The sequence below is a fragment of the Capra hircus genome, chromosome 11, assembly GCF_001704415.2.
Source record: "Capra hircus breed San Clemente chromosome 11, ASM170441v1, whole genome shotgun sequence".
In the NCBI taxonomy this organism is placed as follows: domain Eukaryota; kingdom Metazoa; phylum Chordata; class Mammalia; order Artiodactyla; family Bovidae; genus Capra; species Capra hircus.
The window spans coordinates 15,670,925-15,682,992 of NC_030818.1; the positions used below are offsets into that span (position 1 = coordinate 15,670,925).

Here is a 12,068-nt window from a genome sequence, read left to right on the forward strand (position 1 = left end):
CAAGACAAAATTCTTACTCAGTTTTTCTCTTGGTAGTCAATGGTTGACAGCTAGGAATTATATACAAAAGAAGGGATTGATTGCACAAGAAGTGACACAAAAGTTTCTAGTAAACTAATTGCTAGAAGAAATTAAATCAGAAACAAATTCCTGAACTCTGAAGACATTAATAGTCAATGTGAGCTTTTTCAGGTTATGTGGGATAACCTGACTTACCTTGCTTGTATCAGGGTAAAATTCAAAAGGTGAATAATGCCTCACTGGTGGTTAAATGCAACTTTGCTTAGGAAGCAGATAATTGTCAGTGATATTTAAGGGAAAGGACTGTGCAGTTGGTTGAGTTCTCCTGGCAAAAACTTGTAGATGCATTTTGTTAAATAATAGGATATTTTCAGAAGGAAGCAATAGTCAGACATTAATCTTTGGGACCTGGTTTCCTTAAAACAGTGCTCTTTTTAGACTAGGACTTCTTTCTCCCACTCTGAGTATAGGGCTGGTGTGTTTTCATCCATTCTCTCCAGTAATTCTCACAACAAACCTGTAGTGCAGGTGGTGAAGTTCAATACTACCACATTTTTTTTTTTAATACTACCACATTTTAATCATCATAAACTCTCACAAACTGAGTAACTACTCAGCAGGACATTCTGAGGCTATATCTGCATAGAGAAGACAAGAGAGAGTTACCTGGTTAAATTGGATCAACCTCATGTCCAAACAAAAACATTTAGGAAATAAGTGCTGCTTCAGCCTCAAGTGTTCAAGTTACTGATGAGCCCAGTCTTTTCTTCATTTATGTAAATTCATTTCCATGATTAGAACACTTACAAAGAATTACGTTTTTTTCTCAGTCAATAGCTTTTTGTTTATGCAAGGTATTTTGAAAACTCCTCACTCATCACTTTCTCTTTGACTTTCCAACATCTGTCATCAAAATAGGATCATTTCTCTTGGCTTTCCTTGTTACTTTGAAAATGAGCTCAGTGTCCTTTAGCACAACTGTTTGATCTTACACTTTTCCAACTTCTAATATAGTAGAAGTGTCTATTTCCCTCCACAACTGCCTCCATTCTGGTTTTATTTCTAAAGTTCTTGGGAGAGCTTTAATTCTGCCTTCTTTCTTAAAACTTCATAGGTCAGCAAGCTGCTTCATAGTCATTATTTTGTGCTTGAGATTCTTTCTTTATCAACTGTAAAATATTTCATATTATATTTGTGTTATATCCAGAGTGTAAGAGAGAGACATGGCAAAGAGCTTGATGTTGTATTGAACACACTTTTATTTCATCATAAATTTATCATCTATTTGTAATTATTTGTTTTCTACAGTCCAGCACACTGAAGTTGATATGAAGAACGTCGGTGGGCTGATTCAAATTAAAATGTATAGTACCTCACATAGCAGAAGTACTATTATTTTTGCAGTAATAACCCCAGAATGCATTATAGGGGGCAGAACTTTTTTTTTTAATGTTTATTGAAAATTTTCTGTTGTTTTGGGTCATGCCATAAAAGTCCACCCTGGAAATGGAAGGCTTAGAAGGCAGCAGCTTGGATTAGGGTCTCAAACTTGAGCTAATGGGTGTCTAGATGTAAGACTTAATGTAAAGCAATTGTCACTGTGTTTACAGATATTGATGAATGTCAGCAAGGGACTATGTGCATGAATGGGCAGTGCAAAAACACCGACGGCTCCTTCAGGTGTACCTGTGGGCAAGGCTACCAGCTATCAGCAGCAAAAGACCAATGTGAAGGTAGGTGTGTGGCAACATGAACTCCTGTGATTTCAGTTTAAGGCAGCTGCCTTAAAAAAATGTGCGCTCAGTAAGGCAGGTGTGTGAATGTGTTCCTGAGAAACTACCCAGATGATTGTTTATTGTGCCAGAAAGCAAGGGACTTATGCTTAAGTCAGGAAAATCAATGAAACAGGATTTAAAAAGGCTGAATTCGAAAAATATGGTATTAGTGATCAGTGGCTGGCATTACTATTGAAAAGAAAAATGGTTGCTCCCTGTGTAATTCCTTATTTGCAGAAAATCAATTCTATTTAAATTACATGAAAGTTTCACACAATAGGATTAACATTTACTTAAGGGAATTATGTCTGCCTGGTATTATGCTGTGGAATATTAATGATTTAGTTTTTGTGTGCATTGAGCTTTTCAAATCCTTCTTTAAAAAAAAAAAATCACTAAAGACTTTAGGCAGACTGAAATAGTGTCTGCCTTGTACTCAGGGATAAAGTCTGTGCAACGTGCTCTGTTCCTACAGGTGACAGTGAGGATTCTGGACCTTGCTGGGGTTGACCTTAGACTTTAAAAAGCTAGTTTGTTTCATTGAACTTCATACAGAATTACAAGTTGACCCTTCAACAACACATGTTTGAACTTCATGAGTCCATTTATATGCAGATTTTTTGGTAAATACTTAGAGTATTACACCATCTGCGACTGGTTGAATCCTCAGATATAGAAATGTGGATACAGAAGACAAGCCGTCAGGTTAAATGTGGACATTTGACTGTGTGGTGGTCAGTATCTGCATTATTCAAGGGTTAACTGTACTGTACTTCTCAGTAAGAGGATATGTTTCCTGAGTTTAAAGATGCCGTGGTATCGCCTGTGACAAGCACAGATATCCAGAATTCTTGAAAAGAAATGTTATTTAAGAACAGAACAGACACTGTACATAATCAATTGCTTTATTATAAGGAAACAATTTCTATCCGTGTCTGTATGTAAACTTAGATATTTAATGAGTAGAAAGGTTTCTTGAGGTGGATTATAAAAGAGACAAGGTATAATGATACTATAAAGGGGTCTACCAATAGTATCATAACCTTCTTCTATTATCCCTTTCTAGAATATAGAAAGTCATTACAGTACCTAACCTAACGGTGAAGACTGATCAGACGCATACAAGCACACTCATGTACGCAGATTAATTAGGTGATTTGGTCTTAATTCTAGCCCCTCTCAAAGTTCTTTATCTTATGAATACTGAACTGTACAGATGAATGTGTGGTAAGAGTAGAGGCCCATACATAATATAATAAGGCTATTGTGCTCAAAGGCCTTTCTTTTGAAGAGCCTGTGATGTCACTCCAAGAGATAAATTAGACATGGGAGAATCACTCACCAGGTTAGCAATGGTCACACCAAAATTTGAAAGAAAACAAAAAACATGTACTCCACTGTTCATTGCAGCGCTATTTACAATAGCTAGGACATGGAAGCAACCTAGATATCCATTGACAGGTGAATGGATAAAGAAACTGTGGTACCCACTTCACACCAGTCAGAATGTCTGCAATCCAAAAGTCTGCAAGCAATAAATGCTGGAGAGGGTGTGGAGAAAAGGGAACCCCCCCACACTGTTGGTGGGAATGCAAACTAGTACAGCCACTATGGAGAACAGTGTGAAGATTCCTTAAAAAACTAGAAATAGAACTGCCTTATGACCCAGCAATCCCGCTGCTGGGCATACACACCAAGAAAACCAGAATTGAAAGAGACACGTGTACCCCAATGTTCATCACAGCACTGTTTATAATAGCCAGGACCTGGAAACAACCTAGATGTCCATCAGCAGATGAATGGATAAGAAAGCTGTGGTACATATACACAATGGAGTATTACTCAGCCATTAAAAAGAATACATTTGAATCAGTTCTAATGAGATGGATGAAACTGGAGCCGATTATACAGAGTGAAGTAAGCCAGAAAGAAAAACACCAATACAGTATACTAACACATATATATGGAATTTAGAAAGATGGTGATGATGACCCTGTATGCAAGACAGCAAAAGAGACACAGATGTATAGAGCAGACTTTTGGACTCAGAGGGAGAGGGAGAGGGTGGGATGATTTGGGAGAATGGCATTGAAACATGTATACTATCATGTGAGAAACGAATCGCCAGTCTATGTCCGATGCAGGATACAGGATGCTTGGGGCTGGTGCACGGGGATGACCCAGAGAGAATGTTATGGGGAGGGAGGTGGGAGGGGGGTTCATGTTTGGGAATGCAAGTACACTCGTGGTGGGTTTGTGTCAGTGTATGGCAAAACCAATACAGTATTGTAAAGTAAAATAAAGTAAAAATAAAAATTTAAAATCTTAAAAAAACTGTGGTACATATATACAATGGAATATTACTTAGCTATAAAAGGAACACATTTTAGTCAGTTCTAATGAGGTGGATAAACCTAGAATCTATTATGCAGAGTGAAGTAAGTCATAAAGAGAAAAACAAATATTGTATATTAACGCATATATGAAATTTAGAAAGATGGTACTGATGAACCTATTTGCGGGGCAGCAGTGGAGGTGCAGACATAGAGCACAGACTTACGGACATGGGAGGATGAGGGGAAGGAGAGAGTGGGATGAATGGAGAGAGCAGCATGGAAACATACACTACCATATGTAAAATAGATAGCCAATGGGAATTTGCTGTATGACTCGGGGAACTCAAACTGGGGCTCTGTAACAACCTAGAGGGGTGGGAAGAGATGGGAGGGGTGTTCAAGACGGAGGGGCATATGTATACCATGACTGACTCATGTTGATGTATGGCAGAAACCAATGCAATATTGTAAAGCAATTATTCTTCAATTAAAAATAAATAAAGAATCACATTGCCAGATGTAGGCCCATATATGTAAATATAATCAACAAAGTTTATCAGCAACCTACATGAATTAAGTGCCTGCTGATTGGTAAAATACTAGGTCATCTGAGGAGCAGTAAAGAGTGTGGTAGACATGGGCTCTGCCTCAAGAAACTTAAAATCTAATGGTTAAAGTAAGTGATGAAATATATGGAATACATTTCTTTGCCTTTTGTATGTGGATATGATGCAGGCATGTGTGTGAGTCTGAGCTCAGGGTGTGGTTACAGAACAAATAATGTCTAGCAGAAGATGTGAGCATCGAGGAAGAAAGATTCATAGGAAACGCAGGTATCAGATAGGCTGAGAGCAGGGAAGGACCATTGTGTGGTGCTATTTTCCAATAAAACTTTATTAACAGTAATAGGCAGTGGTAGGCTATAGCTTACTGATCCCTGCTTTAGGCTACCATAGGCCATAGTGCTTTAAAACTCAGAGTTGAATCTATACTTGAATCTATAGAAGGAATTCTAAGAAGCTTTATTGTGATTCCCAGATTACAGCCAAGTATTTGCCCCTCATCAGTGCCCAGTGGATACATGTGTACAGGTTCTTAGCTCATTTCTCATCGGGTTTTCCCTACTGAAATATTAATGAGTGACCTTTTTACTAGAGCTCAGTCTGAGTCACATGATAAAAATTCTAAATTAATTAGAAATCAGATGGTTTACAGATCTTTACATGAATGATTAAAAACTCACTTTTAGGGATTTCCATGTGGTCCAATGGTTAGGAATCTGCCTTCTAATACAGGGAATGTAGGTTTGATCCCTGGTTGGGGAACTAAGATCCCACATGCTGCAGGGCAACTGGACCTGTACACCATAGCTAGGGAGAAGCCTGCATGCCGCAATGAAGAGCCCATCTGACACAGGCAAATAAATATTTTTTAAAAACCTCCCTTTTAAAGCACCACTTTTAAGTTTCCTTTTACCCTCTTGCTCACAGATATTGATGAATGCCAGCACCATCATCTCTGCAGTAACGGGCAGTGCAGGAACACGGAGGGCTCCTTCCTCTGTGTTTGTGACCACGGTTACAGAGCATCCGCCCTTGGAGACCACTGTGAAGGTGAGAGTTACTCTTGGTTACAGAATCATAAAATGCCAGAATCAGGATCAGGGAAATCTGAACATCATCCTGGCTTCTGTCCTCAACCCCATACTTTTGACTTCAGGGTTGAGGACTTTTGATCCCTGCGAGATATTTTCCCCAAGGTCACACAAATAGTGCAAAGAAATGTGAGGATCCAAGTTTTCTTTGCCCTGCTCAGAGCAGTTTTTTAGAAAAGTTATGCCAGCTAAGTGCATAAAGAAGCAGTGTAACTTTTCTCAGCTACGGATAGTTTATCCTGAGTATCTCATTCTGTATAGCATCCCTGGGGTGCAGGATCAATGGTCCCAATGGTCCAAGTAAGCTAAGACGAGTTAATTTTCCAGATAACTGTAAAATTTTAAAAGCCAGACTTTAATTTCGAGCTTTTCATATGAAATATTTCTAAAAGATATCCCACTGTGAGTCTTTAACCACTTTCACTACCTGCCTTGGCTCAGAGCCCCTCTGAGGTGGTTGGGGTTGTAGCCACCTGTCACCAGCCTGGTGCTTGTGAATTCTCTGGGTTCACTGTCCAACCAAGTAATTTCATTTTTTCCAGTTTATCTACTGATTTGCTATTGTTAGATCCTATCAGTTTTGAAACAAGGAATGTGAACACAACAGAGTTTGCTTCACACAGTAACGTAGAGTATATGTGAGGTTCTGAACCCCACATTTTATAGACGAGAATGCGCTTGTTTTGTGACACATACTTCAGTGGCTCCAAATACTTCCCAGTTCCTTGGGTTGGGAAAGATCAACTGTTTTATATAGCATCCTTCTCCTCTGGCCAGAGAACTTGACACACACAGTCAGAACTTGTCTGGAGGGCAAGTGGGGGCAGTTTCCGAGGTGTTAAAATGTACGTTATTGTTGAATCAGTGAATCATCTTCTAGGATTTTATCCTAAGGTGGTATTGTTCTTTGAAGAGTTAATATAACCAGTGAAAAGTGGTAATCAACGTACCTACTAAAAAAGTAGGCAGATGATCAAGGGATAAGTTGAAAAAGTAAGAATTGATTTTCTGGAAACTGTGAATGGGGAACACTACAATATCTGGGTAAATGTTGATGATTCGACATAATGGCATTCCAGGATGGAAGAGGCAGTCGTATTCCCAGGAAACAGTCATGGAGGGTCTATTTTGGAAGTGGGTAGGTGGCAGGGCACATGCCAAGGCCCTGAAAACCAGCACTGACCCCAGTAAGTGTTCTTACCTCTTTCCTGGCCTAGCCGAGAGGATAACCAGCTCATTGACTAAATCTTGGGCAATACGTCCTTGTTATAGGGTATATTCCTCTTATTTTGGCTGTTTTAATGTGTAACCATTTCACCAGGAGGCTAATATTTTTTATTCTAAAACCATTATATGAAGAGCCAAATAAAACCTTTTACTCAGCTTACTTGTCATTATTAGTATATATGTTCCATAAGAAAGCTTCTTTTCAGAAAAAGAAAAATTTGAGAGGTACAAAAGAGAAAAGTAGAAATTGATTAAACAAAAAACTACATAATAAAACAGACCAATTTCGTGTAAATCTCAGAAGAAAGAAAAAAGAAATCCAAAAGGATTTGAACAGTATAGAGCAAATTAAAACATGAAAAGACAGTAGTACATTTGTATCTGAAATAGATTGGATCAAATCATTGAAATGGGTACTTTTTAAAAGAAAATTTAAATCATCAAATTCAACCCAAGAAGAAAAACATCCGAAATAACCCATATCCCTACAAGAAATTGGAAAATATATTGAAAGAATATCTTCAAAAGATAGAAAGAAACCTTCTTTTTAAACATATCATCAGACCCTTTTCAAATCAGGGCTAATTTCTCCACTGTTCTGGATTATAAATAGGACTGGAGTCCATTCAATATTTCAGAGCTCCCTTTGAAACGATAATAGGACTTCAGCCCGCTAATGCCCAACAAGCACTGTTTCCAGCCCTTCCTAATCGTACTCAGCTGTAATTAACTGAGCTGTGACTGTTCACATGCCTCTCACAGCTGTAAGAGGAAGAGCCATCTTGTTGGCGTTTATATTTATATGTGTAATATTCTTCTAATAACTCTGGCAGGGACTGTGTTTTCTTATACTGTCATCCTGCAGTCCTGCTGGACTGCTCATGGAGTCAGAATCCTGGGTATTGCGCTAATCTCCGCGTGCTCTTTACTCCAGCACACTCAGTAGCCACTCAGTTTGAGATGCTGTGTGGCCTCAGTTGTCCTGGTTATTAGAGGTGTTTGGCATCTCAGTCCTCAAAGGCTCTGCCTCTGACTTGTCTTCCTCCAGGCACAGTCTCTGCTCCTGTGCACCTTGGCACCTTCTTCAGTAACTTGTTGTGGTTGCTGTATGCTAGTCCCTTGCAAAGCCTGAGAAAAAGATTCATACTCTGTCTTCCTTGTAGCCCTTCTCTCTGTTGGTCATTCCTTTGCATACCAAGTCAAAACAGGAAAGTGCTAGTATTTCCTACCTTCTGACATTTCTTTCCAAGTCTAAGTCATCCATTTATTCTTTTATGCATTTATTCAACAAATATTTGGGACTTCCCTGGTGGTTGAGTGGCTAACACTCCGCGCACCCAGTGCTAGGGGCTTGGGTTCAATCCCTGATCAAGAAACTAGATCTTGCCTGCCACAGCTAAAGATCCCACATACTGCAACTAAGACCTGGCACAGAGAAATAAATAAACTAAGTAAGTAAGTTTTTAAAAACAACAGCAACAACAAAAACAAAAACCCAAATATTTGAGTGAACAGGATGTGCCAGGTACTCTTCTAGGTGCAGGATATACAGCAGTAAACTAGACAAGAATAAAAGTCTTGCTCTTGTGTAGCTTACATTTCATTTGTGACACATGATAAATAAGTAAACTATCTAGTTTGTTAAATAGCAATAAATGTTAAGGGGAAAATTAAAGTAGGGTACCTGAGGAGTGGTGAGGGAAGGAGGGAAAGTTTTAAATAAGTAGGCAAGCAGCAGCTAGTCTGAGATGATGACATTTGATTATGGGGGGAGTGTTCCGTGAAAAGCCTTTGTGGAGGGAATTAGGAACTTGGTCGTTTTAAGTTTGCAATGCCTATGATGAATATCCAAATGAAGATATCTGAAAGGCAATTGGATTTACGTGTTTGGAATTCAGTAGTAAGTTCCGAGCTGGGATTCATCAGCATGTAGACAGTGTTTAAAGCCGTGAAGTTGGATGGGATCACCATGGGAGTGCATGTAGCTAAGAGAAAAGTGGTCCAAAGACTGTCATGGTCCCTCATTTAGAAGTGAAGAGGTGATAGGAACCAGCAAAGAGGATTGAGAAAAAGTGGCAAGTGAAGTAGGAAGGCCAGAATTCAAGAGATGAAAGTATTTCAAAGAGGGAGAAATGAACCTGTGTCAAACATTGCTGCTAGGCAAGATGAGGACCAAAAGTTGATGGAATTTAGCAAAGTGGAGGTCATTGGTGACTGCCAGCATTCTCAGTGGAGAGGTGACCACAACTGACTGGTGCTTTCTTTAAAGCCTGATAGCCAGCTCCTACAGGAAATCTTTTCTTTCCTAGAAGAAGTCTCTCTTTCATATTACCCTTGGCAGTGGTGCTGGACAATCCCACATTGGGCTCTCTTAATATTCCAGCTACTCTTTTTTTTTTTTTTTCTGCTTTCTAAGATAGAGGTCTTGCAAAAATATGTCAACTAAACCAGATTCTAATGTAATGAACTGTTTTAAAATCTGTCCAATTGTGTTTGAACTTTTTAAAATGTTTTCATTTCTTCACATATATTATTTCTCCTAGACTTTAGAAAGTGAAAGAAAATTATTTTAGGGAGAGGTGAACAAAAGTGATAGATTTCCATGATGCTAGGGCATACTAGGTAATGGAGTGTTGTTCCTTAAATTCATATCCTTGGTATTCTACTTGCTGTATTTTGATTTGAAATTTTTCACATAATGCTAATGGTCAGAGATGCTGCTTCTTATTTTGTCTCAGTTTCCTAAAGAGCAAAGAAAGAAAGGTGAATCTAAATGTGGATCTCTTACTCAACACCCATTAGGGTGGCTGGGAAGCTAGTAGAATAAATATGGAAGAGTTGGAACTCTCCTACCTTGCTGGTGGGATTGTAAAATGATGCAACTGCGTTAGAAAACTTCAGAAGTTAATTCCACTGTGTGGCTGGCCATTCTACCCCTCAGAATCTACTCAAGGAAAAGCATATGTTAACACAAAGATTTGCATGTGAATAAAAATGTCAGTCACAATAGTAAAACTGTAAGCAATCCAAGTACTCAGCGCAGGTGAAGGGTAAACAAATCAGGAGACATTCACACAACAGAACACTACTCAGCAATGATGAGGGGAGAGCTATTGATACAGGTGACAAACCTGGATGACTCAAAAACACTACGCTGACCAGAAGCAGCCATACAGAAAAGGGGTACAAGGAAACCTTTGGGGGCATTGGAAATGCCTGTACATTTTTTGGTAATGGTTGGTCCAGATTTTCCTTTAATACATGTTTTATGGCAAAGATCCACCAACATTAGACTAGAATATTCCCATTTGTCTCAACTATTTCAAAAATCATGAAATTAGCAGAAAGTTTGATCTTAAGAATTATTTTCACAGAATTTATATCTAAGAGCATTTTCTCAGTTAAATTTGGTTTTAGGAATCTTGATATTCCCAAGGTCAGTTAACCAGTGAATAGACCAGTTGTTGGTGCATTCAGGCTTTGTAAGAGACACTTAGTCCTCCCTGCTATTATCTTTCTTAATTGTGCATGTTTCCTTTACTGACTCTTTGATGGCAATTAAAACACCCAAGGCACAAGGTTAACAGGAATGGTGATTAGACAAAAAGACAAAGGAAAATGTCTCCAGACTTTATGTTTGTCACTACAGAATGACATTCTTAGAAAGGTGTTTCATTCGTTCCTTTAAAAAATGTTGCATTTGCAATGGTGAAAAGACTCTGATGCTGGGAGGGATTGAGGGCAGGAGGAAAAGGGGACGACCGAGGATGAGATGGCTGGATGGCATCACCGACTCGATGGACGTGAGTTTGAGTGAACTCCGGAAGATGGTGATGGACAGGGAGGCCTTGTGTGCTGCGATTCATGGGGTCGCAAAGAGTCGGACACGACTGAGTGACTGAACTGAACTGAAGAATCCAACCTAAGAGATATAAATTGATACAAAAATGCCTGTGCCTTGGTTGTGATGGTGGTTACAAGAATGTGTTTACATTTGTCAGAGCTCATTGAATTGGACTCTCAGATGCATTTGTAATATGTAAATTACACTTAAATGAAGTTGGAGAAACACTAAAAAAGTGGTAAACTATTTTAGTTGTGACAGTCACATCAGCTGTGGTTTACATTTTAGGATCAGTATTCAGAAACACTTTGAAAATGGGTGAACTTCATAATAAATTTCTTTTGATAGAGTGAAATTATAAGGTGCTTCTCTTTTAGCTACCCCATGAATGGTACAGAGGGCAGTTAATTACTTGTTTGGATTCTATGAGAAATACTTAATTCCACATTTTCAACCAGACAGCAAGGAGAATAGACTGCAATAGTCTTCACGTTCAGTTCTGGACGTTTTCATGTATTTTAGTTGTTGTTCAGTCGCTAAGTCATGTCCGACTGTTTGCGACCCCATGGACTGTAGCGCACCAGGTTTCATAATTTCCCGGAATTTGTTCAAACTCATGTCCATGGAGTCAGTGATGCCATCCAACCATCTCGTCCTCTGTCGTCCCCTTCTCCTCCTGCCTTCAGTCTTTCCCAACATCAGGTTCTTTTCCAATGAGTCTGTTCTTCATATCAGGTACCAAAGTACTGGAGCTTTAGTATCAGTCCTTCCAATGAATATTCAAGGTTGATTTCCTTGAGGATTGACTGGTTTGATCTCCTTGCAGTCCAAGGGACTCTCAAGAGTCTCCTCCAGCACTTGAAGTCCAGCACCGTTTGAAAGCATCAATTCTTGGGTTCTCAGCCTTCTTTATGATCCAACTCTCATACCCATAGTTGACTATGGAAAAGCAATAGCTTTGACCTTTGTCAGCAAAGTGATGTCTCTGCTTTTTAATATGTTGTCTAGGTTTGTCATATCTTTTCCTCCAAAGAGCAAGAGTCATTTAATTTCATGGCTGAAGTCACCGTCCACAGTGATTTTGGAGCCCAAGAAAATAAAGTCTGTTACTGTTTCCATTTTTTCCACTTCTGTTTGCCATGAAGTGATGGAACTAGATGCTATGATCTTAGTTTTTTGAATGTTGAGTTTTAAACCAGTTTTATCACTCT

The 12,068-nt window shown here is 39.0% G+C and overlaps 1 protein-coding gene across 7 annotated transcripts in view; it reads left to right on the forward strand.

The window, feature by feature from the left end:
* The window catches only part of LTBP1 (latent transforming growth factor beta binding protein 1), a 456,133-nt gene that overhangs the window by 346,537 nt on the left and 97,528 nt on the right, over positions 1-12,068 (forward strand). For all 7 annotated transcript variants that reach the window (XM_018055104.1, XM_018055103.1, XM_018055102.1 and 4 more), the window contains 2 exons: positions 1,632-1,754; positions 5,623-5,745. In XM_018055104.1, the coding sequence (XP_017910593.1) occupies positions 1,632-1,754; positions 5,623-5,745 (246 nt within the window). The remainder of the gene's footprint in view (positions 1-1,631; positions 1,755-5,622; positions 5,746-12,068) is intronic.